At 46.7% G+C, this 26,087-nt stretch overlaps 1 protein-coding gene across 1 annotated transcript in view; it reads left to right on the top strand.

Annotated features, from left to right (window-relative positions):
- Window positions 1-25,682, top strand: part of DGKI (diacylglycerol kinase iota) — a 423,254-nt gene extending 397,572 nt beyond the window's left edge. The window contains exons 29-33 of the mRNA XM_036246751.1: window positions 5,563-5,600; window positions 9,238-9,358; window positions 20,321-20,357; window positions 21,952-22,051; window positions 25,566-25,682. Coding sequence (XP_036102644.1) covers window positions 5,563-5,600; window positions 9,238-9,358; window positions 20,321-20,357; window positions 21,952-22,051; window positions 25,566-25,682 — 413 coding nt within the window. The remainder of the gene's footprint in view (window positions 1-5,562; window positions 5,601-9,237; window positions 9,359-20,320; window positions 20,358-21,951; window positions 22,052-25,565) is intronic.
- Window positions 25,683-26,087: the final 405 nt, after the last annotated feature.

The following is a 26,087-nucleotide window of genomic DNA, read 5'->3' as shown; positions in this document are numbered from 1 at the left end:
CCGTATTTCTTTCCTGATATGGATATTCTGTTTCTGTGGAGGGAACATCCTAGAGCATAAAAGTTCACGCTGATCTGTTCCCCCAGAGCTGCCATTGCTAGTGCTTCCTCCCAGCTCTCCCTCCCTGCCCTCTGATGCAGGCTGTCCACCTCGGGGCTCAGCACCACCCCCTGGCTCTCCATCTGTCCCTCCATCTGATGGGCGCTGCATTAACAGAGCTATGTCTGCGTGACTGCACGCACCTGCTGGCCTCCTGAAGTGTCCGTGTGTCTTTTTCATGTACAGTCACACAAGTTCAGAAAACTCCTCCTCCTGGGTATATTACGTATCTATTTATAAAGCATTTTTTTTGTTGTTTGTTTGTTTGGTTGGTTCATCCTTAGTGCAGAGAGATGAACAGGACAGCTGTTAGCCTTATTTTTTTAATTTTTTAAAAATTATTTTTATTAATTTGTTTTTGCTACAGATGTTTCTCCTTTTTCCCCAATTGACACCCTCCTCCCCATCTCCCCTGCCCCATCCCCGTCCATTGTTGTCTACGTCCATTGGTTATGCGTACATGCATGTAACTTCTGTAGATTATCTCTCTCCCCCCCAACACCCCACCTTCTGAGGTTTGTCAGTCTGTACCCTACCTCTATGTCTCGGGGTCTATTTTGTTCATCAGTTTGTTTTGTTCATTATATTCCACAAATAAGTGAGATCTGTGATATTTGTCTTTCTCTGCCTGGCTTGTTTCTCTTAGCACAATACTCTCCAGGTCCCTCCATGTGCCTATGATTTATTCTAGGACCTTTATGGTTTCAGGTCTTACTTTCAAGTATTTAATCCATTTTGAGTTAAGGATGTATATTCCTTAACTTGATAAGGATGTATATTCTGCAGCTTTGGAGTGAAAAGTTCTGTAAATATCAGTGAAGTCCAACTGATCTAGTTCATCTTGTAAAGACTCTGTGTCCTTGTTAATTTTTTGTCTAGAAGATCTATCCAGTGGTGTCAGCGGCATGTTAAAGTCACCCACTATGATCGTATTGCTATTGGTCTCTCACTTGAAGTCCTCCAGAAGTTTTTAAATATATTTTTGTGCTCCCGTATTCGGTGTGTTTATGTTTACCAGGGTTATATCCTCTTGTTGGATCAATCCTTTTAATATTATGTAGTGACCTTCTCTGTCTCTTATTATGGCCCTCGTTTTGAAGTCTATCTTGTCAGATATGAGTATTGCTACACCAGCTTTTTTTTTCATTTTTATTTGCTTGGAAAATTTTTTCTATTCCTTCACTTTCATTCTGTGTGAGTTTTTTATTGTGAGGTGGGTCTCTTGTAGACAACATGTATATGGGTCATGTTTTCTTATCCAATCAGCTACCCTATGTCTTTTGATTGGAGCATTTAAGCCATTTACATTTAAGGTAATTATTGATAGTTATTAGTTGCCATTTTAATTTTATGCCTGTGTCCTCCCCACCTCCCCGCCATTTCTTCTTCTTCTTCTTACAACAGTTTCTTCAGCATTTCTTGCAGTGCTGGTTTGGTGGCAGTAAATTCCTTTAGCTTTTTTTTTTTTTTTTTATCCTTGAAGCTCATTATTTCTCCTTCAATTTTGAATGATAGCCTTGCTGGATAGAGTTGTCTTGGATTCAGACCCTTGCCTTGCATTACTATGTACACTTCATGCCACTCCCTTCTGGCCTGTGGCGTTTCTATTGAGAAATCAGCTGACAGTCTAATGGGAGCTCCCTTGTGGGTAACTTTGTGTCTCTCTCTTGCTCCCTTTAAGATTCTTTCTTTGTCTTTAATATTTGCCATTTTTATTATGATGTGTCTAGCTGTGGGTCTTCTGGGGTTCATCTTGCTTGGGGCTCTCTGTGTTTCCTGGACTTGTGTGACTTTTTCCTTTACCAGTTTAGGGAAGTTTTCTGTCATTATTTCTTCAAACGGGTTCTCTATTCCTTTCTCTGATTCTTCTCCTTCCAGTACCCATATAATGCGAATGTTGTTACGTTTTGTATTGTTACACAGCTCCCTTAAACTCTCCTCTTGATTTTTAAACTTTTTTCCATTTGCTGCTCTATTTGGGTATTTTTCTCTACCTTGTCTTCTAAGGCGCTGATTCGGTCTTCAGCTTCTTCTAATCTACTTTTAACCCTTCTAAGGTATTTTTCATAACAACTATGTCATTTTTTATTTCCTCTTGATTTTTATGCTTCTACATTTTATGTGTAGCTTCTACCTCTTTTTTTTAAAGCTGAAGTAGTTCATAATTCTTATTAAGTTGCATATAATTATCACCAAATTGTTTGAGCCCCTCTTTAAATCATTGCTTTGGATTCTTTATCTGACAAATTGCTTTCTTCCATTTCCTGTAGTTCTTTTTCTAGTGATTCCTCTTTTTCTTTCCTTTGGGTGTTGTTTCTGTGTTTTCCCATTTTAGCCATCTGGTAGCTCTAGACCTGATGAGGGATGTTTGGGTGTGTAGGCAACTCACTGTATATCAAATAAGGCTACTGTGCCTCCCAGACTGTTCTGGTGCATGTTGCCTCTTGCCTGCTGTGAATCCTGAAGGATTGACTACTGGGGGATGATATTGGTGTGTCCTGGTAGGTGCTGCTGCTGGATTGTTTGGGCCCCTCTGAAGCCATGTTCCCTGCTGGTCGCTGGTGCCACCTGTAGCTGTATTGCTCAGGCCCTGCTGGAGCTGCACTCCCTGCTCACACATTGGGCAGCTGGGTCGCACAGGCCCCTCTTCAGCCCCAGCTCCCTGCCAGACCCTTGGGCAGCTGTGTTGCACAGGCCTTACTGGAGCCTGGCTCCCTGCCAATCTTGTGGGCAGCTGAGTTGTACAGGCCCCGTTGGAGCCCCTGCTTCCCGCTGATCCTGTGGGGAGCTAGATCACACAGTCCCCTCTGGAGACCTGGCTCCACGTCTATCTTGTGGGCAGCTGGGTCACACAGGACTGGGGCCCCGGCTCCCTGTGGGTCCATGGGGAGCTGGATCACACTGGCCCTTCTCAAACCCCAGCTCCCCACCACTCTTGTGGGCCACTGGGTCACACTGGTCCATCTGGAGCCCTGGCTCCCCACTACACTTGTGGGCAGCTGGTTCACACAGGCCCCTATGGAGCTCCAGCTCCCCACTGCTCTTGTGGGCAACTGTGTTGCACAAACCCCTATGGAGCCCCAGGTCCCACCGCTGGTGGGGGGGGAGTGCTGCTGCCCAGTGGGCTCAGCTCCTGCTCAGTCTTTGCTGTAGTTTTTGGGGATGGTTCTCTGCTGCTGCTTTGTGCTTCTGTTGCCTGGGAATGGATGTCTGCTCCCCAGCCTCTGTTGCTGGTAGTATATCTCGACTCTGATTGGGCTGCTACTGTGGGGAATGATTCTGGGCTCCTGGCCATTCGCAGTTTTCGCAACAGGCACCTTGACAGCTCCACTACTGTGCATTGGTCTGTGTTGACACAGGGTGTCCATTGGTCCGATGGTGCCAGGTGCGCTGGTGGCTCAGGTTGCTGGGCCCTAGCCATTCCCACTGCCTCTTGCCAGGAAGACCCAGGATCTTCCAAAATGGTGGGACTTCCCCGCGGCGCAAGGAGAAGCGCCCTGAAACACCACTTTCCGGTAGCGGCTGCTCCGTCCACAGCACAGGAACCTTCTGCTCCACAGCTCTGCACTGCACGAGTTTGGTCGTTCACCTACACATCCACTCACACTCTCTCACACACTCGCTCACTCTCTCACACACTCGCTCACTCTCTCACACACTCACCCTCCGGTCCTGCCCGCTGCCATCTTCTCTTTCTGTTAGCCTTACTTTACGAATAAGAACATTGGTCCAAGAAAATCGTATGACTTCTTCAATTGATGTGTGTAGTAAATTTCATCGATTCGAATTAAGCTGCCAATCCAGTGCCTTTACCAAACTGTCAGGTTGTCACCTGTAAAGACGATGTTCTTCCACTTGCTGTACACCTCAGTACCGATCTGCGAGGTGAGCTCACCAAGGGCACTAGACGGAGGCCTGGACTGAACACAGGGACCTGCGTGGTGGTGATGGCTGGGCCACCACTAGCTCTGTGCCCTGAGTCACTTTACTCTGACCCCCAGTGTCCATCCATTATATGAAGAACAAGACACGTTTTCTTAAGTTCTTTTGACATAGTGTTTTATGAACTCCCTTGCCGTTATTTTTCTCTCTCTCTCCTCTTCTCCTTTCTTTCTCTCCGATCTTTTCAGTCAGCCCAACAACTAACTGTTGTGCCTTGACAACGTACAGAGCATGTAACAGGTGCCTGAGGCAGATGACAAGAACTTGCTGACAGCTTGTCCTGGGAAGGAAACATTCTTCCTTCTCGTTCCTCTTCTCCTTTCTTCTCTATTCTTTCTTCATCCATCTCCCTTCGGCCAAGCAGCCCTCATGATCTCCGTAGGTTCTCAAGGCTTCTGGTTTGATCCGCCTGGGCCAGTGCAGGAGTCTGACATGCCCATGGGTGTTGCAGCTGGTCCCCCAGGGCTCATCCATGTTCCATATAAAAACGTGGAGGGTGTTGCTCAGAAACAAAGGCGCCAGGTACTTTGAGACAGGGGACTGACTTTTTGGTTAACTCTATGTGAGAGACTACTCAAACAAGAACCATCAAATGACACTTTGAAAAATAAATTTTGCTCTTCCAAATGAAAGCCTAAAATAATCTATCTTTGGTGTAGTTTTACACATTTATTTTTCAAAAGCAACCATTTCCAACCTGATGCGTGTGATCCTGTTAGGGACCATAATGTCATTAGACCCAGGTATATTCTTTTCCCCTTTCATCAGTCATATTTTCTCATTCTTCTTGTATCCCCCACAGGACATGCACTTCTGTCCTCCCCCTCCCCCGAAGGCTATGTATTCTTACAATTGCTTTAGGTTACCTGAGACTTTCAGAGTTCTTTCCATAAAAGTCACCATTGAATTAGCTGCTAAAACACATGAGGATTTTCTTCAACACATAATTAAAATGTATGTGTTTCCTCTTCGCTGTTTCTGGTCTTCTTCATGTCCATAGCAGTAGGTATTTATTTATCATTACAAAGCACATCGGCTCAGTTACTGGTGGTTTGTTGAGCCCCAAGAGGACAAAGTGGAAGGGACCTGGGAAGAGGAGAACACAACCAATCACGATGAAGCACCTACCCTGTATCAGTGGAAGACTTGCTGTTTTACAGATATGGAAACTGAGGCTCAGAGGGGTGAAATGATTCACTCGGTGTCCCACAGCTTGAAGTGTCAGAGTTAAGATTTGAACCCAATCTGTGCGACTTCAAGTTTCACACTCTCTTTGCTGTCCCAGGGCTAGAGAGGGCTCGGGTAGGCACCTGGGGATTCAGAGGAGGAGGGCCCAGGTAGGGAAAGGCTCAAGAGAAGACCTTGCTTAGTCTGTTCCAAGATTTGACCTTTGGCATGATTCTCCTCCCCGGTCCCTGCCTCAGATGTAGACGATGTCTGCAGAATACGGGTCCAGCCCTTTTTAATATTTTAATGAGAGGGTCTTCTACTAATGAGACATCTCTCTTTTGTCTTTCGCAGCAATTTTGCAGGCAGTAATAGCTGGTGACCTTATGAAGGTAAGATATCTTCCTACCAAAATCTTTGGTGATTCTTTAAGACCTTTACGTCAACATCATTTTGCACCAAATTTTCATGATCCCATCTGTCACTCACCAAGGCCCCTGCCTGTGCTGGAGGGGTAGGCAGGGAAAGGGTGTTATTTTGAGAACTGAGCAAAGAGGACAAGAGGAATCCTCACAGAAACTCCATGTTTCCAAACAGCAAAGGTTTCTGCAAGCTAACCCTGCCATTGGCCTTGACTAGTTACAATGGGCCACACGTCCCCAGGGTACAGAGCTCACAGTGCCTCGGATTCCTGTTCTCTGGAAGCTGATACTGGAGGTTGAAAGATTTCTTCCTAGACGGGTCTTGAAATGAATGCGTGTGTAAGAATCACCTGGACAGCAACCAGAACTACATCCTTCAGGCCAGTCCCCATGTCTCCCAACACTATTACAGTTGTGTATTCTGGAGAGCACAGTAAAGCAAAAGAAGACACTCTGCTTGATCCACCTTGAATGCTGTCATCTGTGCTTATGTTTTCTGGGGAGTTTTAGCTTAGAGGGAAGAAAGTGGGCACCCCTACCTCTGGAGCGAATTCAAATTCTGAAGTCACTGGGTTCAGATCTCAGCTCTGTCCTTCCCTGTGTGTGTGGCTTTGTATAATGATTTAATTCTCTCTGTGCCTCAGTTTCTTCATCTATCAAATGGGATAATAATACTGCTTCTCTCTTCACTGTGTGAGGATCGAATGGAATGCTACCTGTAAAGCTCTTGACTGTTCCTATTACATAGAAGGGACCCTAATGTGTTGGCTATTTTATTAATATAATATTGGTCTGTGTTTCTTAAGAGATACACATACTGGAGTTGCAAATACTAGTTATAAAGACTAATAGAGTCTATGAGCATTCTATAAGCTGTATTTGGTCCCATGTCCATTCCAAGCTCTGGGACTTCTGACTACCCATCCGTCTCTATAAAGCCCACACTGGCCTTGGACAGCTCTGTAAGATGGGCAGCCCCCTCCCCGCCGGGGCACAGGCCATGCCCCCCTCCCCAACCTGTGGAGGATGGTGCCATTGCAGATCCAGAAACCGAAAGCCTTAATAGAAAGCTGGGGAGCACTGCCCTTGAATACAATTCTTCGGAGGCACAACTGTTGAACAAACTGAGGAAACCCTGCTGCATTGTAACAGGTCCCAGGCAGAAAGCGAATGGCGAGATGGTTGCCAGCATCTTGATCAACAGTCATCTTTAGACACACGATCCTGGAAAGGGAGCCTGTGGCGCGCACCGTCCAGGTCACAGTGCTGCTAGGCATCGGTCCCCTCGAGAGAAGGGAGCTCCCTAAGCGGTGCCCCGTGAGCTCAATGCCATGTTGCAGCAAGAGATTAAACCGATACCATCCTATTCTCCCTGCGTGGCTTTCTCTTCGATTCTGGGAGATAAACACACGAGTCAGATCTGATCCCTGCCCTTGTGGGGCTCCTAAGCCAGAACATTTTGCAAACCGTACATTTGAAACCTTTTCGTTTTGTTGTGGACATACTTTTCGTCTAGGCAATGTATTTTCCAGGTTCTTGGGTATATCACCACAATTTTTTTTTTGTACTTACCAGAGAATGATTTGAGATCTAGGACATCACTGTGTTCAGTCAGTTGTCTTGTTACATTCTCTGTTGCAATTATTTCCTAAAGGGCTAAGAAAATAATGCAAGAACACCTTATTTACTGGGAGATGAAAATAGGGGCTTAGGGCTATTTGACTTTCCCTTTTCTGTCTTTTTTTCTTTCCTCGTATTTTTCTTCCCCTTTTCTTGATTCGTCTCCATTTTCCTTAATCTTTCTACTCCACGTAGAAAGCACACTGAATATTGAATATGAACCTGGTAGTGAGAGGGAGCATGCACCGGTCAGCAGAGGACAGAGGACCCCAGGAACCCTCCCCAGGAACCCTCCCCATGGGCAGCTCCGGTGCAGCCAGGCTGCATGCGATGCCCACAGACCAACTTAACGTGTATTGTCCAAAAACACCGCAGAAAGGCAGAATCAAGCTGACGGGTTGGGTCTGTGCCACTCTGTTGAGCCCAAATCCCTCGTGGATCTTCCCCAAAGAAAGAGACTGTCACGCTAAGACAAGGCAATGAGACAGAACAAGATTCTCTTAGATTTGGGTGGGACACTATTAGCTCCCTCTTCTTACTGCCCCAGTTTGGGGATGGAAGTCCCCGTATGCTCCTTATTTCCATTCAACTACTCTTTTTCTAATCTCTCTCCTAGGAAGTTTTTCATGACTCTTTTTCCATCCCCTACTGCATGCTTGCCTAGGGTCCGGTGATGGCCTCATCATGTCCCCTCCATTCTGGTGTAATTCTTTCCACATCTGTCTCCCCCATGGACTCTGAGGTCGTTGAGGCCAGGGGCTGAGTTGTCTTCTTCTTTATTTCCCTGGCATCTGACACATGGCAGAGCTATGATCATATTTGAGTGGAAGCATGAACTACGAGTGTACGCTCTTGGACCTTATGAGATGTTGATTTTTTAAATAGTGTTGTGCCATCCAACTTCTTGGTAGTAGACACATCCCTTTTGCTTATTACCTGCTGGGTTATTTGAGTCTTATTTGTCCTAAAACTACCTTTTAGAAGCTCCAAAAGGCTTTTCTTGTCCTGATACACTGCAGTTTGGAGAACCAGGGACTCATTTATGGTTTCTGTAATGTTTAATATTTCATGAACTTAGACCATGTCCTCATTAGCTAGCTTATTCTCAGGCTGCAGAATGTTAGTTTATTCTTCAAAAAAAATTTTTTTTTCTAGCCTGTTCTCATATTTGAGGCAGTTTAGGTTTCTACTACTGCGTTCTCTGAATCTGTCTGTTTCTCATGCCGTGGATCATCCCTAGCCTTGTTGAGTAGCTGTTGCGTGATTAACGGAATGAATGCAGTCTGGGCTGCAGACCTGGGTAAAGAAGGGAGCTAAACGTGTGTGTGTGTGTGTGTGTGTGTGCGCGCGCGCGTGTATGTGCATGAACTGTGCATATGTGTGTGCCTGAGCTGTGCGTGTGCTGTATGTGTGTGTGTGCTGCATGTGTGTAAGTGCTGTGTGTGTGTGCATACTGTGTGTGCGTGCAGTGATCTCACACCAGAAAATGGGAAGGAGCTTCTATATTTGGTTGCTAGGTTCATCAGAGCTGTAAGAAAAACTAAAGAACAGAAAAAGAGTTACCTACCAGACAGCAAGCTCACCCTGCCTACAGCTTTAATTCTTCTTCCACTCAAAAAAAAGCTGGGCCAACATAGAAAAGCTTTTATTCTCTTCTCCACCCTCCACTCCCTTGGAATGGGGACCAGTGCCCAGAAAAGAAAATGACAGAAAAAGGCAAAAAAGACAAAGAAAGAAAGAATTCAGTATATTTCAGTTTCCTTAGGATGTTCGACACCCACATGCCCTCTCCGGAGTTACTGAGCTCTGGCCATCCATCTGAGTTATGACTCCACCGAGGAGGGTTACATCATCTCTCTGATGTTGCTGTGTCCTCGGAGGCTGGAAACATTTGTGGTTTGCTGCATTGTTCTTGTTTTATCACCGGTGAGCTGTTTCCCTTGTTCCGGACTCTGTCTGAGCCTCTTTTCATGTGTCTCTTTTTCAGCTGATAGAAAGCTATAAAAATGGAGGCAGTCTGCTAATTCAGGGACCTGACCACTGTTCGCTCCTTCATCACGCAGCTACAACCGGCAACGGGGAGATTGTGAAATATATCCTTGACCACGGTGAGTAGGCTCAGTGAACCAGGACCCCTTCCCCGTGAAACAGATCGAATGAGCTAAGTCGACTTGCACCCAGGCCATCTTCAAACGGGTGGAAATACTCCCCCACTTTGGGCTGAGACCCTGTTTATCGGGGCAGCAGGACTGTAGATCACTCACTGATATGGGTACTCTTAGCCAATCAATCAATAGGTCCCTTCATTGTCATATCGAGATCTTTGTAGGGTATTTGGGGCTGATTAACTAAACAAATAAAAGACAGGAACCATTGTGGCCTGGGTAATATACTTTATTGCTTGGGTAACAGCTTTTATATTTTGGAAAGTTAATTGGTTGGGCCGAGGTATCTAATCCATAATTGTAGCTGATCATTCTCAGGACTAATGAGAGTATTTTTTCTGTCTTTCTAGTTTATTTAGTTTCTTGTTGTTGTTGGTTTTTTGTTATTGTTGTTGTTGTTGTTTTTTGCTGCTTGCAACTTTGCAACTCAAGTCACACTTTATTCCCTTCGGAAGTGTCTGGTCATCTGTGTCCTCTAAAGCATGCTTACCTTATGAGCGGCTTCCTACCTGGCTTGCTGATCCGGCGTTCTATTATTTGCTGGAAGCAGCTTGTCATTTTTAGCATCTGCCCCTCAAGGCCCTTCAGAAGCATAAATACATGTGATGACTACCACACCTTGACCTTTCCCTACAGCTTCCTGTGTGTATAGTGTTTCTAGGATAAAGAACAGGAATTAAGGGGGCAGGGGGACCTGGCTGGCTTGGCTGTTTTCACAGGAGGAAGGGTGGGAGCATCTCTAGTCTGACAGAGATCCTGGAAGACGTCCTGTGAGCCCTGGATTTGCCTGTGGCCAACCCTCTTTGCATCCAAATCCAGGCTGTAAATAGGAAGCCTAATAGTAGACACGCACATCCGCTCTTACTCTTCTTTGTATTCAGCTCAGCAAATGTCTTATTGCATTTACCCATTCAACTGATGATTCAACAAGTATTTGTGGAGTGCCTAATTAGGAACTGCATGCTATAGACCAGCACACACACACACACAAATAAAACACAGTCACTTTTTTCAAGCAGTTTCAAACTAAAGAAAAAAACAATCGTCATAGGTATAATTAAATTTAAAACAGAGTTGTATAGATGGTTTAGGTCATATTGCAAAGCCACAATTAGAAAACATGGTTACCATGATCAAGCACATAGTCTATGCCAGATGCTTCTACTAAACACATCACTGAATCTTTACAAGGGGCCTTGTAAGGTAGGCATTAGACTGTCAGTCACATTAGACTTACCTGCTTTGTTCTAGTACCTTCTCACCAGGAAGAGTTTGCTTGAACCTGTGGCCTGAATTAAGGTGGGAAGAGTGATTGAGATAAAGGAAAGGGTGTTCAAGTGGGGTGATGGTCATGAGGGGATTTCTTTCCCTCGGTAGGCTTGGCTAGGCAATCCCAAGCCTGTCTGCCCTGGGAAGCCTGGGAGGTAGACTGTATTCGCGGTGCTGTGTCTGAGGTCGGCATCATTCCGTCTGCTACCCCCTGGTCATTCTCACCTGTAACTGGAACATTCCTCTTTGGGCAAGACTTGCAAAAGCAATGGGGGCATCATTTCTTCTTGCCTCCTCCACAAAAACAAAATAAAACAACAGTAACAATAAACAACAACGTAGATGTGAGAAGCAGAGCTAAGTTGGAACTCAGCCCCAAAGACAAAGCGTAAAATCACAAAGAGAACTCCTGTGGTGTCATCCCTTAATAGAAATGATCTCGGGATTTCTACCGCACAAAGTTCAGGCGAGTGTTAGATACACAGTATCACTTTATCGGCCTTTCTCTCAGGTTAAAGCAACTTGTAGCTGCTGTCGTCTTCATCATTCTCAATCCTTTCTCCTAGTTTGCCTTTACCCAATGAGACTTAGTGCTTGTTCATACCCACATCCCCTGTCTGGAGTTAGGGGAGCCGCTGATACCTGTTTGAGTGATAATACAGGTTAGGAACCCTCTCTCCCTCTTTACGTCTCCCGAGGAAGTAGCATTTCCCCTACTTCCAGGTTCTTCTCTGTATCAGTTACCTGGTGCTGTCTCCTTGGTCTCATGAGCTGTGGTTTTCACTGGGTCTGTATAGAAGAGGGATTCAGTCACATATCTGGGGCTCTCGGCTGGGGTGGCTGGAATGGCTGGGACACCTGAGCTTCTCTCGGTACCTGGTTTTCCATCCCAGGCTTCTTCATAGCATGATGGTCTTAGGGTTCCAGGAGGGGAGAGCAAAGGCTAGAAAGGTCTGCATCATCTCTGCAGCATTCTGTTAGCTAACACAAGTCACAGAGCTGGTCCCAACTCAAGGGAAGGGGAAATAACCCCATGGCTTCATGGAAGGAGGTGCAAATGATCTGTGGCCAAGTTAATCTACCACCCTCCCTGACTCTCCATCTTCTTCTCCTTGAGACAATGACCTACCTTCTCAGTGTCCTGAACTACTGATCTACCCGAAATGCCCTGGAGCTCCGCTTTAGTACTTCTCTTGGCTCTGGTTCCTAAGGTTGCTCAGCAACAACAGTTCTTCAACTTTGCAAGTTCTTCAACGAGTTTCCCCCCCTTTTGGCGTAAGTACGTCCCGTGCCATGTGTGAGACATACACTAAAAACGAAAACAAAAACCCTCTCCCCAGTTGAGTCTTCCCAGGGCATGTGTGACGAGGCATGAGATGATATTTCTCTGATACCCGAGATTTTTCACTTCCTCCGCTGCGTCTTTTTCCACTGTGGCCACCCTCACGGGGCTTGCAGTTCCTGAGCCCCAGGCACATGGGAACACATACTGTGCCTGGCATGAAATCCAGATGGCACATCTCTTCGTGCTTTGACCAAACCCTGACAGTCCAACACTAAACCCGTTTCTCTTCCATTCCCAGTGTCGTTAGCATCACAGGCTACAGCTCCTCTGTCGGACCTGAAGGACACCAAGGAATTTATTCATTCCTCGGGGGAGGATCCCTATTGTTCCAGTTCTTTTTGTTAGATTTTGTAGACCAGTTGGTTTCATATTTATGTTCATGAGGAAAAACTTCAGATCCCTGGACTCACCCCAGCTTTATCCACAGACATGCAGTTCCCATAGTGACAGGTGACCCCATGCACCCTCCGTCCTCACCAGGACCTCTGATTGGCCTGAGAGAAACATGGGGGAGATGGTGAAGCAAAATCCATTTCTTCTGTTTGAAAATAAAAGATTTTGCTCCACAGTCCAAGGATCACTGCCTTTTTGATGAATGGCGATTTTTCAACTTTCAGCATGACCATCAAATAATGGAAACTAACTCGCAGTTGATTTTTATTGAAATTAGAATTTATCAAGCTGATAGGTACTGTCAATTTCATGCTTAACAGAGCTCTCGTTTCTGTGTAGTCAGCAATGTGGGTGTAACATCTTTGGACATAATCAGCCTAATTCACCAGGTTCCTTAAGGGCTAAGCACTTCAGCTCATCTGTTTTTGTTGTTATTTGTTTTAATATCTTTAGCGTTATACGATTGATATTAACCTGTGCGTGTGGAGATTGAAAATCAGCTTTGCAGACCGACTCATCTCTTTTAAGTTACAGAAACCTCTTTAAATTACGCTGCTCTTGAAGTCAGGGGTAAGTGTATGGAGAACATGGCCCTTTCTCTACTCTGATGTCACCTCCTGAATGCGATCTCTGCTCAGAGAGAGAGTCTCTCCTGATTGAATCATGATGGTGACTCTGGAACTCGCCTGGTCAGACAAGGAAAAGCACCTTTTCCAAGATGCCTCCACGAGACTCCAATTTGGGAATGCATTTCAGATGATGGCATTGTGTCTATAAATTAGTATCAGATTTTTAAGATATAGGTCTGAGCCCTTTGAATCCACATAAATAAATACAAAAGAAAAAATGTTACACTGTGCTAAAGATCAAGAGAACACTCCTCGTCTCGAAGGCTGACTATCTCTTGAAGTTTTTGTTTTTGATTTGGTTCCAGTCTTTCCTGTGGCTTCCTGGGATAAAATTCCTAAGAAATGTTCAAAGACCTGACCATAAAGATGCCTTTGATGACAAGGCTTCTGAGAAATCCGGGGGCCCTTTGTTTGTAGGGTGCATGATGGAAATTGTGCATGGCCTGTTCGCTTACTGATCCGTTCCCTCCGCTCTGCTCTGCCCTCTTCATTGGATCTTTATGGTGAGCCCTGGGGTCCACCACCAAGAGGACACCCCTGAACTGGAGTCCTGAGAAAATATGCTGCCAGCCACCACACTCAGCGATATATTTCTCTCCTAAGGGCTTTAAAAAAAAATGTTTTTATTGATTTTTTTTAGAGAGACAGGAAGGAAGAGAGAGAGAGAAATCGATATGAGAGAGAAACATCAACCGGTTGCCTCCTGCACGCCCCCTCCTGGGGATCAAGCCTGCAACCCAGGCATGTGCCCAGACCGGGAATGGAACTGGGACCTCTCAGTCCATAGGAAGATGCTCAACCCACTGAGCCACACTAGGCTGGAGGCCTGGGGGAATAGATGTGTGGTAGGTTCTTAAGAGCCACAGAAGGTTTGAATTTCCCCCTCTGCATCTTCTTTAGGAATTCTTGTCTCAAATTCCCAACATGCTGCTTTCCTTCCTGAAACACTAGAATTGGGGCACTTGGAGGCTTGGAAAGAGGAGGAGGAAGAGCTAACAATTCCGCAGGGACAGGGTGGGGCAAGGAGGAGGGATTCTAACAGAGTCCCCCCCTTCCCCCGTGGCTCCTGCTTTTCAGCTCCTTTCAAGCATCTTTTTTGCCCACTCCCTCCCCCTGTTTTACCCTCCAAAGGACTTTTGTGTTGTGTGTCTTTACCACCCTGCGCATGTTTGCTCTTTTGTGTTTTTTCTCCCCCTCCCACCCCGTCACCCCCTACCGTGTGTCCTGATAGAAATCTCACTCATGCATTTCCTTTTTGATTTCAATGGCTTATTTTGTCTTCCCTCTGTTTCTGCCTCCAGTCTTTCTTTTCTTTTCTTTTTTTTAAACCCTCCTTTTTCTGCCTCTGGTCCCTGAGAGAAACGACCACCATCCCGCTGGGACAGGATGGCCGTGCTGCTGGAGTTCCCAGTGCCAGCTCTCCCCAAATCTGCGCGGCTTTGTCCGGGGCCGCAGGAGGCTGGGGATGGTCTACTGGCAGCGTCAGGGAGACTAATGGGAAATGAGGGCTGGACAGAGAGAGGCCACGGGGAGGTGGCAGGGATAGCAAAGGGGATTTGGATGCCTCGGTGTGGGAAGCATGTGAAAAGACGCATGTGACAAAGGACACATCCTCTCTAATGAAGAGCAGTGTCGATGAAGCTGCATCCATGAGAACCGGGCGATGCAACGGAAAACTCCGAACTGAGTGCGGGTGGAGAACCTGCCATTGGAAGGCTGGCCTCTCACCACCAAGTTCCCTTTCTTGTGTTGGGAGATCTGCGAAGTCTCACTTCTTGTCGTATTCCCTGACCACCACCCGAAACACTGATATGCCTATCCACTTGATATATTTTCCTTTCTCTTATTATTTAGACCATTTCCCATAGAGCACAGTCTTTTGAATCCATGTCCCATGTACGGATCTTTCTCCGGGAAGAAATAGGATTTCGGTTGGGATCCCTGTTGATTTTAAATGTCTTTCTTTTATGCATTCACTTAAAACAATTAATTGTCTCCTATCCACTCTTGAGAAAAAGAATGTTATAGTTCCAATCACTGCTGATCTTTATTATTCTGAATGCTTTCTATGTGTGAGCACTAAATTTTTACAATAGCCCTACACAGGAAGTTCTCTTTATTAGACAGGTGGTAAAAACAGAAGCATAATGAAATTAGGTTAGTTGTCAAAACTCATGCATAATATAAGATGTGGTCTCTGCCCTCCATGCTCCTGAAATGTGGATAAACAGCCACAACACAGGGAAATTCAACAAGTGTCATAGGCAGGGTTCCAGTGACATTCGGGGCAGGGAGGTCCAAGGACAGCAAATGCCTTCTCTGGGAATTTCATGAAGGTCGTACCCGTACTCCTTAAACAGGGGTTGAGAGTGGTTTCTGGTGCAGGTTGCTGTGGGATGGAGTGCGGACATGGTAGTGAACCCTGAGAGCGACCGAGAGCCAAGAGTCCCTTTTGTGTTCAGGGGACAATTGAGTTCTCGACTGACAGTCTAATGGTGTTCCTCCAATCCTTAGGGGAGATGACATGGTATTCCCAATCAGAACATGTGTATGCATAAAGTACAAAAGAAGCCCCGAACCCAAAGGTCCCCTAGTGGTATAAATGGAAGGAATTCCATTGTCTTCATTTTCCCTTTCTCCGGTTCTCTCCCGAATTAGTGAGACTCAAATGACTATTTCTAAACTCACAGATGCTCTTATTACCTGCCTTTTTCCAAGAGAATTGTTGTGGTCTTTTTGTTTTTGTTTTTGTCTCTCTGACCATTACCTCCTTCAAATCCTATGCCAATGCCACTAAACCACACAGGGTACGATTAAGCACAACATACTATTACCAATAGCTGCCAACAGGCCATTAAAGATGCAGGTAGGGAGGGAAACACACCGGCACTCGCTCCGCTTCTTCCTCCTCTGCACCCCCCCCCCCCCCACTGTGCGGACATCATTATTGGTATTTTTAATGTTTTTATTGATTTTCAGAGAGAGATAGAAACATCAAAGAGAGAGAAACATTGATCGGCTGCTTCCTGCACAACCCCTACTGGGGATCGAGTCCGCAACCCGGGCACGTGCCCTGACCAGGAATTGACCCAGAAACCTCTTGGTGCACGGAGCCATACCAGCCGGGCACGCATTTATTTTTATTTATTTACCTCACCCGAGGACAATTTTCCATTTTTTTGTTCAGATGGAGTGGGAGGAAGAGAGAGAGAGAGAGAGAAACATCGATGTGAAAGGGACACATCGAGAGGTTGCCACCTGCATGACCCAACCAGGGCTGGGGACAAACTGCAACCGAGGTACGTGCCCTTAGCAGGAACCGAACTCGGGTCTCTCTGGACCGCAGGCCAACCAACGCTCTAACCGCTGAGCCAAACCGGCCAGGGCTCAAACACCATTGTTTTAAACCAGGTCATGAGGATCATTAGAAAATGTTCACCCGCACTAGCCAGACCAGCTCCCCGCTGCATCGGCGGCCAGCCCGCGGCCAGCCCTCCCCTCCACTGGCCGCTCAGGGTCCGCGCTGCAGGGCGGAGGAGGAAGGTCGGGCGCATTGCGTTGATCATGCCAGAGCCATTCCCAAATCCTCTCCCTGGAGTGTCTTTAGATATTAATTCAGAGCAAACTTCTTTTGTTTTAGTACCGGTACCTCTTTCTCATACCTCTGTCAGCTGCAGAAGATGCAGGGAGAAAAGGGAAAATGAGCCCGGCTGGTGTGGCTCAGTGGCTGAGTGCCGACCCAGGCACCAAGAGGTCACTGGTTCGATTCCCGGTCAGGGTACACGCCCAGGTTGTGGGCCCAATCCCAGTGCAGGGCATGCAGGAGGCAGCCAATCAGTGTTCTCTCTCATCAGTGTTTCTATCTCTCCCCCCTCTCCCTTCCTCTCTCTCTAAAACCAATAAAGAAAAAAATTTTTTAAGGGAAGATGATGAGCAGCCTTGGACAGGCCATACTTGCGCACGGTACGACCAGCTCCGCCATGCTCCGGGCTGGCTGTGTGCATGGTCATTCTTGGCCGAAGGCCAGGAACAAGGTCCTTTCTCTTCCTTGTCTCCACCTGCAGAGGGTCAAACAGTTGCCATTTTAGCGCAGACGGAACTGCCCCAGGTCCTCTCACTTGCACAGAGGCTGGGACCCTGGAGCCAGGGACCCGCAGCAGGTGCAGCTCAGGGTGCTGAATAAAGGAGGGACTGGCCAAGGCCCAGCACCTGTGCAATTAGCATCCATGATGGGGACAGAACCACTGAGGCAGGGCGGCTGGTGTTCACAGAAGTCCTTCCAAAACAAATGGCTGGAGGGGTTTGCTGAAGGTGACAGCAGCTCTTCAAAAGGACCATTGGACACGGCCAGCCTTCCTGCTCCCGACCTGGTGGAAACTGTCCTGTCGGCGACTGCATAGACCTGGGGTACTTGTCCTCAGGACGCGTCGTTCGAGTCCACCGGTGGCTCCCTATGTAAGGGGGAGTCCGGCCCTTTTCAATCTCCTTCCGTCACTGATGTCCCAGCATCTGACTCGGTGTGACCTGCTGTGTCACGTCAGAGAATCGGACCCTTCAGAATACCTACACTTGAGGCGCGGGCCATGTGCCAGCTACTGTTCTAAGCATGTAACTTGCATTAACTAATGAAACCTCACTGCACTGCTGTGCGGTGAATATTAGCATCTCACTGTTCATATGTGATGATCAAGGGTCTGAGAGACCAGATGAACTTGCCCAAGACCTAGTGAGTGGCAGGTAGACCTGGAATGTTAACCTTGAAGGTTCAGCTTGGAACCCGCACTCCTAACCACTGCACTACACTGTTCGCACTTCTTTGGGTGTGTGAGGGGTTATCATTCATGTTTCCTTAGAGCCAGAGGTCTGAGGAACAGACATGCGTGAGTTAAATCCTTGTTGGATCCTTAAGATTCTCAAGGGATGTGAGAAATAAAAGTATCCTTATGCTCGGGGGATTTAGAATAATGAAAGGAGTAAGGCATACAACCCAAAAGCAAATCCATGGCACAGGGGTAGAACAGAACAAGTTTTGTGGGAGTTCAGAGAAGGGATACATTCCTTCCGTTGAAGGTGGTCTTTCCAGAGGACCCTGTCAGGGACTAGGCTTGAAGAACGTGCAAGCGGTAGGTAGGAGGCTGGAAAAGAAAAGCTGTTCTCCATTGGGACAGTGGAGAAGCCCTCAGAGCTGGGAAAGCCTGGAGCATATGTGGGTGATGGAGAAGGTGCAACTTGGGCTCATGTGAAAACATGGAACCTTGGGAACAAATGGAAGGAAGGTCGTTCCAAGTGAAGGCTTGGGACTTGAATGAAGATGTGCTCCATGTGCACAAGGGAACACTGCTCGGCTGTAAGAAAAGACAAAATACCACCGTTTGCAACAACATGGATGGACCTTGCGAATATGATGCTACGTGAAATAAGCCAGGCAGAAGAAGCTAAAGACCGTATGACTTCACTCATGTGGGATGTAAAACTGAGACTCGTGGACCTGCAGCAGTGTGCTGGTCGCCACGGTGAAGGGGCCGGGGGATGATGGAGGCCAAATATATGGTGATGGAAGATGATTTGACTTTGGGTGGTGGGCACAGGGCAATGTATAGATCTTGTAACATAGAAATCTACACCTGAAACCTGCATGATTCTATTAACTCATGTCACCCCAATCAGTTTAATTAAAAATAGACCCCCCCAATAAAGAAAGAAATACTTGGACGTAAGCCATAAATATGATGAATTGGAAACCTGGAAATCTAAATGGCACAAGAACTTTTTGTTCTTTCTAGTAACAGTTTCCTCATGCTAACTGTGTTCCAGGCAGAGACCTACGAGGAGGCCTGTTTATGAAAGAGTGCAGATGGGGAGCAGGGAGGACAGATATGTGTGGGAAGGCCTGCTTGACGACAGGGGATGTGGAAGAGACGAGGCAACGGTGATGATTTAGCAGTTGGGTGACCAGGAGGATTGTGTGGGTCCCGGAACACCTGTCGTCTCTTCCTTGCCCAATGACTTTCGTGATTAGAAAGCCCCAACCTCTTCTCTTTCATCTGATGATGTAATAAGTAATCACATCAGTGAATTTTCAGTGCTGAAGACACCCAACAATATAGAGAGCAAGTCAACGGGATCATATTTCCAAGGACCACAGTGCTCTATACCTAGAAGCATGTTTGTTACTTCCAAGGACGTTTTACTTATTCATTCAACCAGACATTTAGGCATCTGCTTGGCACCAGGCTCTGCGCCAGGCACCAAGGTGGTCGGCAGGTCATAGGCCACCACCTCAGGGGTTTTCGAGAATCTAGTTGTGAGTAGTGAAATCAGCTAATGATTTTAATACAGATTCAGTGTCATGCCCAGTAAGGTGAGTATATATCCGCACTTGTCTGGGATAGTCTCCATTGACTAGGCTGTATTAATTTCCCAATTATAGGACATGGGGTAATACACCAAGTGACAGAGCATGCTTGCAGGACATCTAATGCAATCTTTGGAGTAGGGTCCTAGTGGACTTCATGGAGGAAGTGGTCTCAGCTGATAGCTACAGGCTGTGTAGGGTAAGGGATTCAGGGAGGGCTGGGGAGGAGGGCCATGGTTAAACAGCAGCAAGATGGACATTCCAAGCAGAGTCTGAAGACTGAGTGAATTGATTAGTACGCGTATCAAACCTCGTGACTGTGCAAACTCATAGACATTTTCAGTTCCTAATGAAGCAGCTATCATTTGATGTTTATGCATAACATTTCTTCCAGGTCTCTGAAGGGAAATTTTGTGAAAAATAGAGTTTTACCCTATTTCTAAAATAAGGACGTTGGACTGCATGATATCTCCTGTGTCTTGGGGCTTTACCGTTCTACTGCATCAGACCTGACCCCAATCTATCTGTCGCTGGAGAATGAGAAACGATCCTTAAAGCCCGCCCGATGGCCCCCTTTCTCCCGTGGCAGCCCCTCGTTATTTCTCACTTATTCTCTTCCAGTCTATTTTATTTCTTCAGCTTAATTGGAAGTTTCTTGAAGGCGGAGGCCGCGGCTCTGTTTTGTAGCTGCCAGTCTGGCATATGGGCTGGCGGTGATTGGCAGAGTGCGGGGAGGAGGTGGAGGGATCCTGTCTTTAGCGGAGAGAGGGGGAAGGAAGTCTCGCTATCTCTATTACAAACCTCGTCCTTACGCAGCTTTTCACGGCACTTTCATGTGACTGTGGATTTTGTTGTTGTGAAGAGTTAGCTTTTTGAACTTATTTTTGATGGGCATCTTGTTTCCTCTCGTTTAGGACCTTCCGAGTTACTGGATATGGCAGACAGCGAAACGTGAGTGTCTCTTTTCATTACGTAGTTTGGATTGTTCTTCAGATCATATCTAGGAGAAAAGTGTAGTGTCTAGGGCATACGGTAGATAATTTTTATGTCAGTGATAAAAAAATCCACGTTCACTGGTGTTTATAACTGTGCAGGGCTAATCTTCTAAATCAAATATTACGCAGTAGAAGTCGCACGCACGGTCATGGTGGTTCAGGGGTTCCTGCAGGCAGGCCACCTCCGCACTGATGCCTCTTGGACTGCTGAGAATTCTAAACAAATCCATTGACCTGTTTTTTTATTTACTCTTTGCCAACTGGGGTTTGCGAGAGAATTAAGCCCTAATGCAGTAAGCCATGTTGACATGTAATGAAACTTCTTTGCTAAGCTTAAAACGGAACAATGTCTATGACACAACCCCTGGAGAACTGAGAACATGGTAACTCCAATCACGTTCAAGATCTGAGGTTCAGATGAGGACCTGGGATGATCCCTAAACTAATAATGTTGGTTTTCAACTCTGTTCCCACTAAGGTAGCAAAATCGCTACTTCTCCCTCAACAGGGACAAAGAAAGGCTAAACATCTAACCCTGGAAGCCATATAGAACCACAGAGGAATGCAAAGAAGGGGTAAAGAATGGGTGGGGTGCAGTGGGGTGGAGGGGAGTGGAAGTGGGGTGGCAGAGGAAAAGCAGAAATGAATAGAATGAAGGAGAAGGGCAGGGGACCAGCCAGGAGTTACCAGCCACGGAAGAAGGTATCGATTGCTACCTGGAGCTTGTCCGCACACCCTATGTCCTATTGGGCAGGTGGTCATTACCCCAACTGGCCTGCTTTAAGGTCCGCATTTGATTTGCCATGAAACTCTTCGGCATTTTCAATTTTGGATTCCAAAGGGGAAAATCCTCCTCCTTTTCTGTCTGTTAGAGGGGCAGAAATGGCCCCTTCCTCTTGCCCACTTCCCACACGGACAGGCTGGCCTCGGGCCTGCTGCCCACTGGGGACATCTCTGGTTCCTGAGTTCTCCCTGCATCTCTCTGTGCCCCCCAGATCCTCTGTGGCGGCCCCTCCCCTTCCACCCGCCCCTGGCATGCCGTCCAGTAGGTAGGCCCGGGTGAGTGTTGGCCTGGTTCTTTGAAGTTGAGTTCCCAGGAGTTATTCCTTTAAGGGCCAGATGGGGATCTGCCCAGCACGTGGGATGGGTCTGAGGGACCTCGGTTCGCCACTGCTGCTCCTTGTGTTCATCTGGCGTCCTTCACACTTGACCCACGTGTATCCACACAGAATTGCTGCAGTGTTCAGATATCCACACACGTCAAGTGTCATGGGGTCTTACGTAAATCAAACATTAGTAGTTGAAAACAAGGCTGGAGTGAGATGTTGTGTTACTTGATGACTAACTCAAGGCATTCTTAGCCCCCTCCCCCACCTCCCCCCAAATGGACCCTCTCTGCAGCCAGGGTCTCAGCCGCAGCTGGAGAAGGAGGCCCAGGAGCAGAGCCTCAGCTGCAGGGGTAGGATGTACCCTCACCCTCTCCCTACAGCCTCCACCCCACCCCCGCCCCAGCCCCTTTATGGGTGGTTTCCATTCCATCTTTGATTTAGGGGTGAGACCGCGCTGCACAAGGCTGCCTGCCAGCGGAACCGGGCTGTGTGCCAGCTTCTGGTGGACGCGGGAGCATCTCTGAGAAAGACCGACTCCAAGGTAACCCCTGAGCGAGCGCAAACATCCACCCACTGGGCAGGATCGCAGGCACCACCGCCTTCGCTGTGCCCACAGCCAAGGCGTCCTTTCTGTGCCTGTGGAAGAGCCGGGGGCTTTGGAAAAAGGAGGAAAAAATAAAGTGCTTCATTTAGAGAAACTGCAGTTTAAATGTATAAGCACAAAGAGAGGGTGTGTGCTCGCCTATGGGCTCTATGAACCTCTGAATGCGCCGGCCTTGGGATCGGGGTCCTCCGCCTGCTGAATACCAGCGGCCAAGAGGTGGGGGGCTGAGATGCAAAGCCCCAGGAGCGGGGTGTTCACAGACATTGTCCTGGCCTTTGAGAAGACCCTTTGGGATTTCTCCTTCACCTTGCTTAATCCGGTGGAGCGTAAAATCTGTGGTTGATGTGGCCCCGTAGATGGGCGCCACAGTGATTCCAGTCTCTTCCGGGAGGGGAGGCCAGGCTGCACCAGGAGCCGGTCCAGGCTGAGAGCAGGAGGGGAGGGGTGAGAGCTGGGAGGGAGGAGGAGTCAGAGCTGCGTGGCCTTAACCTTCGGCTGCAGCCCGTGAGAGAGAGCAGCCTTCACACAGGTCAAGCCGGTAGAGAAGCCTGGTCAGCTCAGAGAATTTTCAGGCGCCCTGGGGAGACTCCAGGGAAAGACAACCCACTTAACCGCAGAGGGTGGCAGAGAAAAATTTAAATATAAATAGATGAGGACTTCATCAGCAGGTACCCAGTAGTCTACGTGGGGGGGTCCCTGAATGTGGCCAGTGGCTCAGAAGCCTGGCAAAGACGTGAGCCCCTTCGACTTGTTTGAGTGACGAGCCTCTGCCGCGTGCAGATGTCCCCATGGCATTTGCTCACGCTGCAGTGCATGCTGGGAAATCACTCTCTTGTTGGACCTCTTTCCTTTCTGAGTCAGTTCTGAGTCAGTCATGGTGCAGTTCCCCCTTGCCCCCAGTTCCCCCTTGCCCCCTCCCAGATCCTTGCCCCTGACTGAGGTCCTGGGCTGCCTCCCTAGGCTTCATACCCGTTAAGCTGTGTCCTGGTTTCTGGCTGACCTGTTATCTGTCTGGCTAGCTAATTGGGGGTGCAGTTTTGAATAGCGGATATCGCTCAGTGTGATAGTCTTCCCAGCGAATATTTGCACCGGGGTGCTGTGATGTGCAACCTGAAAGTGGGTGGGATCAGAGGAGGCCGTGACCTGGGGTGGAGTTGGCCTTGCTGGGTCCACTCACAACACAGCAGGGCAGTTGGCTGGTTACCACATAAAGGACAAGTCTTCTGCTCAACTCAGGCAATGAAAAGAAATCAGGGATCAACGTGAACTAGAGGGACACACGAAAGGCTGGGCAGGAGACCGAGCCCCTGAGCAGATTGCTCTGTTTTATCTCCAAGTTCCTGGATCAGATCAATGGGTTCCATGTCCCTTGAGATTTCTTCCTATTTTGTGTTATGAGTGTGCATGCTTTGTTTTTTCCAAAACATAAACAACTTTATTATTTTTATGACTATAAATAGAGTGCATGCTCACGTAGAAAACGTGAGCGATGCAAAGAAATACAAAAAAAGTAAAAATAACCAGAAAAATTCACAGTCTAGACCTATATACTATTAAAATGTTAATGGTCTCACTTCAAGTGTTGGTATGTCTGTTTTTCTCTCATTGTCTTGAGTAGGCAAAGTCATTCTGCACATGCTATTGTATAACTCAAGTCTTCACCCAACATTGTGTTGTAGAGATCTGATCAGATCAAGTACTATAGTTATGCTTCGTTCTCTTCAGGGATCCGTTGCTTTTCCATTTGGTAATCTGACGCTAGGTGAGAGCATCAGATACGATCCTTCCAACTGAATCTTCTAGACTTTTTTGGAGAGAAGCAGTATCTTGAGAATTTCTCTTAATAGAGAACAGTTTCTTAAAAATAATCTCTAAGGCCCACCCCAGTTCATCGCCCTGAATGTTTATTTAGAAGCTATAGGAGTTCCAACCTCATTAATATTGAGGTAAAGACAAGATAGTCTACTAATACTGTAAACAAGTTGAATAAAATTACTATAGTAACTTTAAGCTAGTGGATCAATATTACTTTAGAGAGAGTCCAGAGCCCCTGGTGTATTCTTTTTGTCCTCTGCACTGCATACTCCCAGAGGCTACTGGGAACGGGCTTAACTGAGGTTGATACTATCCATTATGATACCTGAGATGCAGGCTGAAGCTTCTGATCATTTTTGTCGTTCTCATGTGTGTTTGTACATAGAGCTATTTCTTTAGTACATTGATTGTGCCTCTTCTATTTTCTTAGAATTTAACATCATTTATTTAAATAGATAAAACTAGCCCAGCTAGTGGTGGCTCAGTGGATTGAGCATCGTCCAATGGACTAAGAGGTCCCAGTTCGATTCCTGGTCGGGCACATGCCCAGGTTGCGGGCTCAGTCCCCAGTAGGGGGCGTGCAAAAGGCAGCCAATCAATGTTTCTCTCTTACATCAATGTTTCTATCTCTCTCTCCCTTCCTCTCTCTCTAAAAAAGTCAGTGAAATATTAAATAAATAAATAAATAAATAAATAATAGATGGATAGATAAAAGTATATTATTGAACAAAAATTCGAAGTTTCAAGGAGTGTTAAGTAATATTCATAAGCACTCAAAAGAGTGACACCTTCTCTCCTTTTATTGCTGATTTCCATTCATTGGCCTAATTTAAAAAAATATCATGTGTGCATGCCTGTGTGTGGGGGGGTGTGCATACAAATATACATACAGCATTAGACTAGGCTTCAGGACATTATATAAGCACTTAATGACATAAAATGTTTGATATATATATTTAAAATTTTTTTCTTTATTGATTTTAGTTTTTAGAGAGAGGAAGGGAGAGGGAGAGAGAGCTAGAAACATCGATGAGAAAGAACATCTATTGGCCGTCTCCTGCATGCCCCCTGCTGGGGATTGGACCCACAACCTGGGCATGTCCCTTGACTGGGAATCAAACCAGTGACCTGTTGGTGCATGGGTCAATGCTCAACCACTGAGCCACAGCAGCCAGGTGGTTTAATTTATTATTAAGTGAAAAAGCACATTAAATAACAGTATATAAATAAAGTATGGTCTAATTTTGATAAAAATAATTATTCACAGAGCTATAGAAAAAAATGGTTACTCTACAGAAGATTAACAATGGTTATCTTGGTGTAGTGGAATCCATTTTTACTTTCTCTTGACGCTTTTCTACTTCTCCAAGATTTCTTTAATCAGCTAGACTCTGTGATCCTCTGTTTCCTTAGATGAAAATCCACCTGACTAAAGTGATGGTCTCTTTGTCTTGAACTTACCTACCTTACATAATGCTTCTATCCGATGATAGATTGGAAAGTGTCTTGTGAACTCTAGCACAGTTAACATGAAAAGATCCTTATTAGTGAGTAATCGTTGAATAGCTCTGTTTCTGTGGATTTTTAAAATCTCATCCCAAGTGTGTGTTTCTTTCCTTTTCACTGTTACCTGCAGGGTAAGACACCTCAAGACAGAGCTCAGCAGGCTGGGGACCCTGATTTGGCTGCTTACCTAGAAAGCCGTCAGAACTATAAGATCATTGGCCATGAAGACCTGGAAACAACTGTTTGACCCTGGTAGACGGGCAAAGAGAACCTGAGCGGGCATATCACCTGTGCCCTCCCGGCGATCGGGTAGCTCCCTGGAAGAAGCTGATGGAATCCATAAATTTGTCTCTCTCCTGCAAGAATCTATCTGAGACCATGCCACCAGTTTTTAAGGGCTACCAAGATGTACAACCAAACGGGATAGCCCACCAAGGACGAGGCAGGGTACTTGGAGATTGGTGGAAAATGAGTTCCACAGAATTCGATCCTTATCGCTTCCAGCAAGTAGCATGAACTTGTGTGTTCACCTGTATCATTTATTTTCAAGATTCAAAGGATGATCCTGTAAATGGCACTGCTCCCTTCTCCCCATGCATTCCCCTCCCCCTGCCCTCCACCGTTCTCCTGGAACTAGCCATCAATTGAAAAA

Source organism: Molossus molossus, unplaced genomic scaffold, assembly GCF_014108415.1.
Source record: "Molossus molossus isolate mMolMol1 unplaced genomic scaffold, mMolMol1.p scaffold_m16_p_7, whole genome shotgun sequence".
In the NCBI taxonomy this organism is placed as follows: Eukaryota; Metazoa; Chordata; class Mammalia; order Chiroptera; family Molossidae; genus Molossus; species Molossus molossus.
The sequence above is the reverse complement of the archived record's forward strand: the minus strand, read 5'-3'. Positions and strand labels throughout refer to the sequence as shown.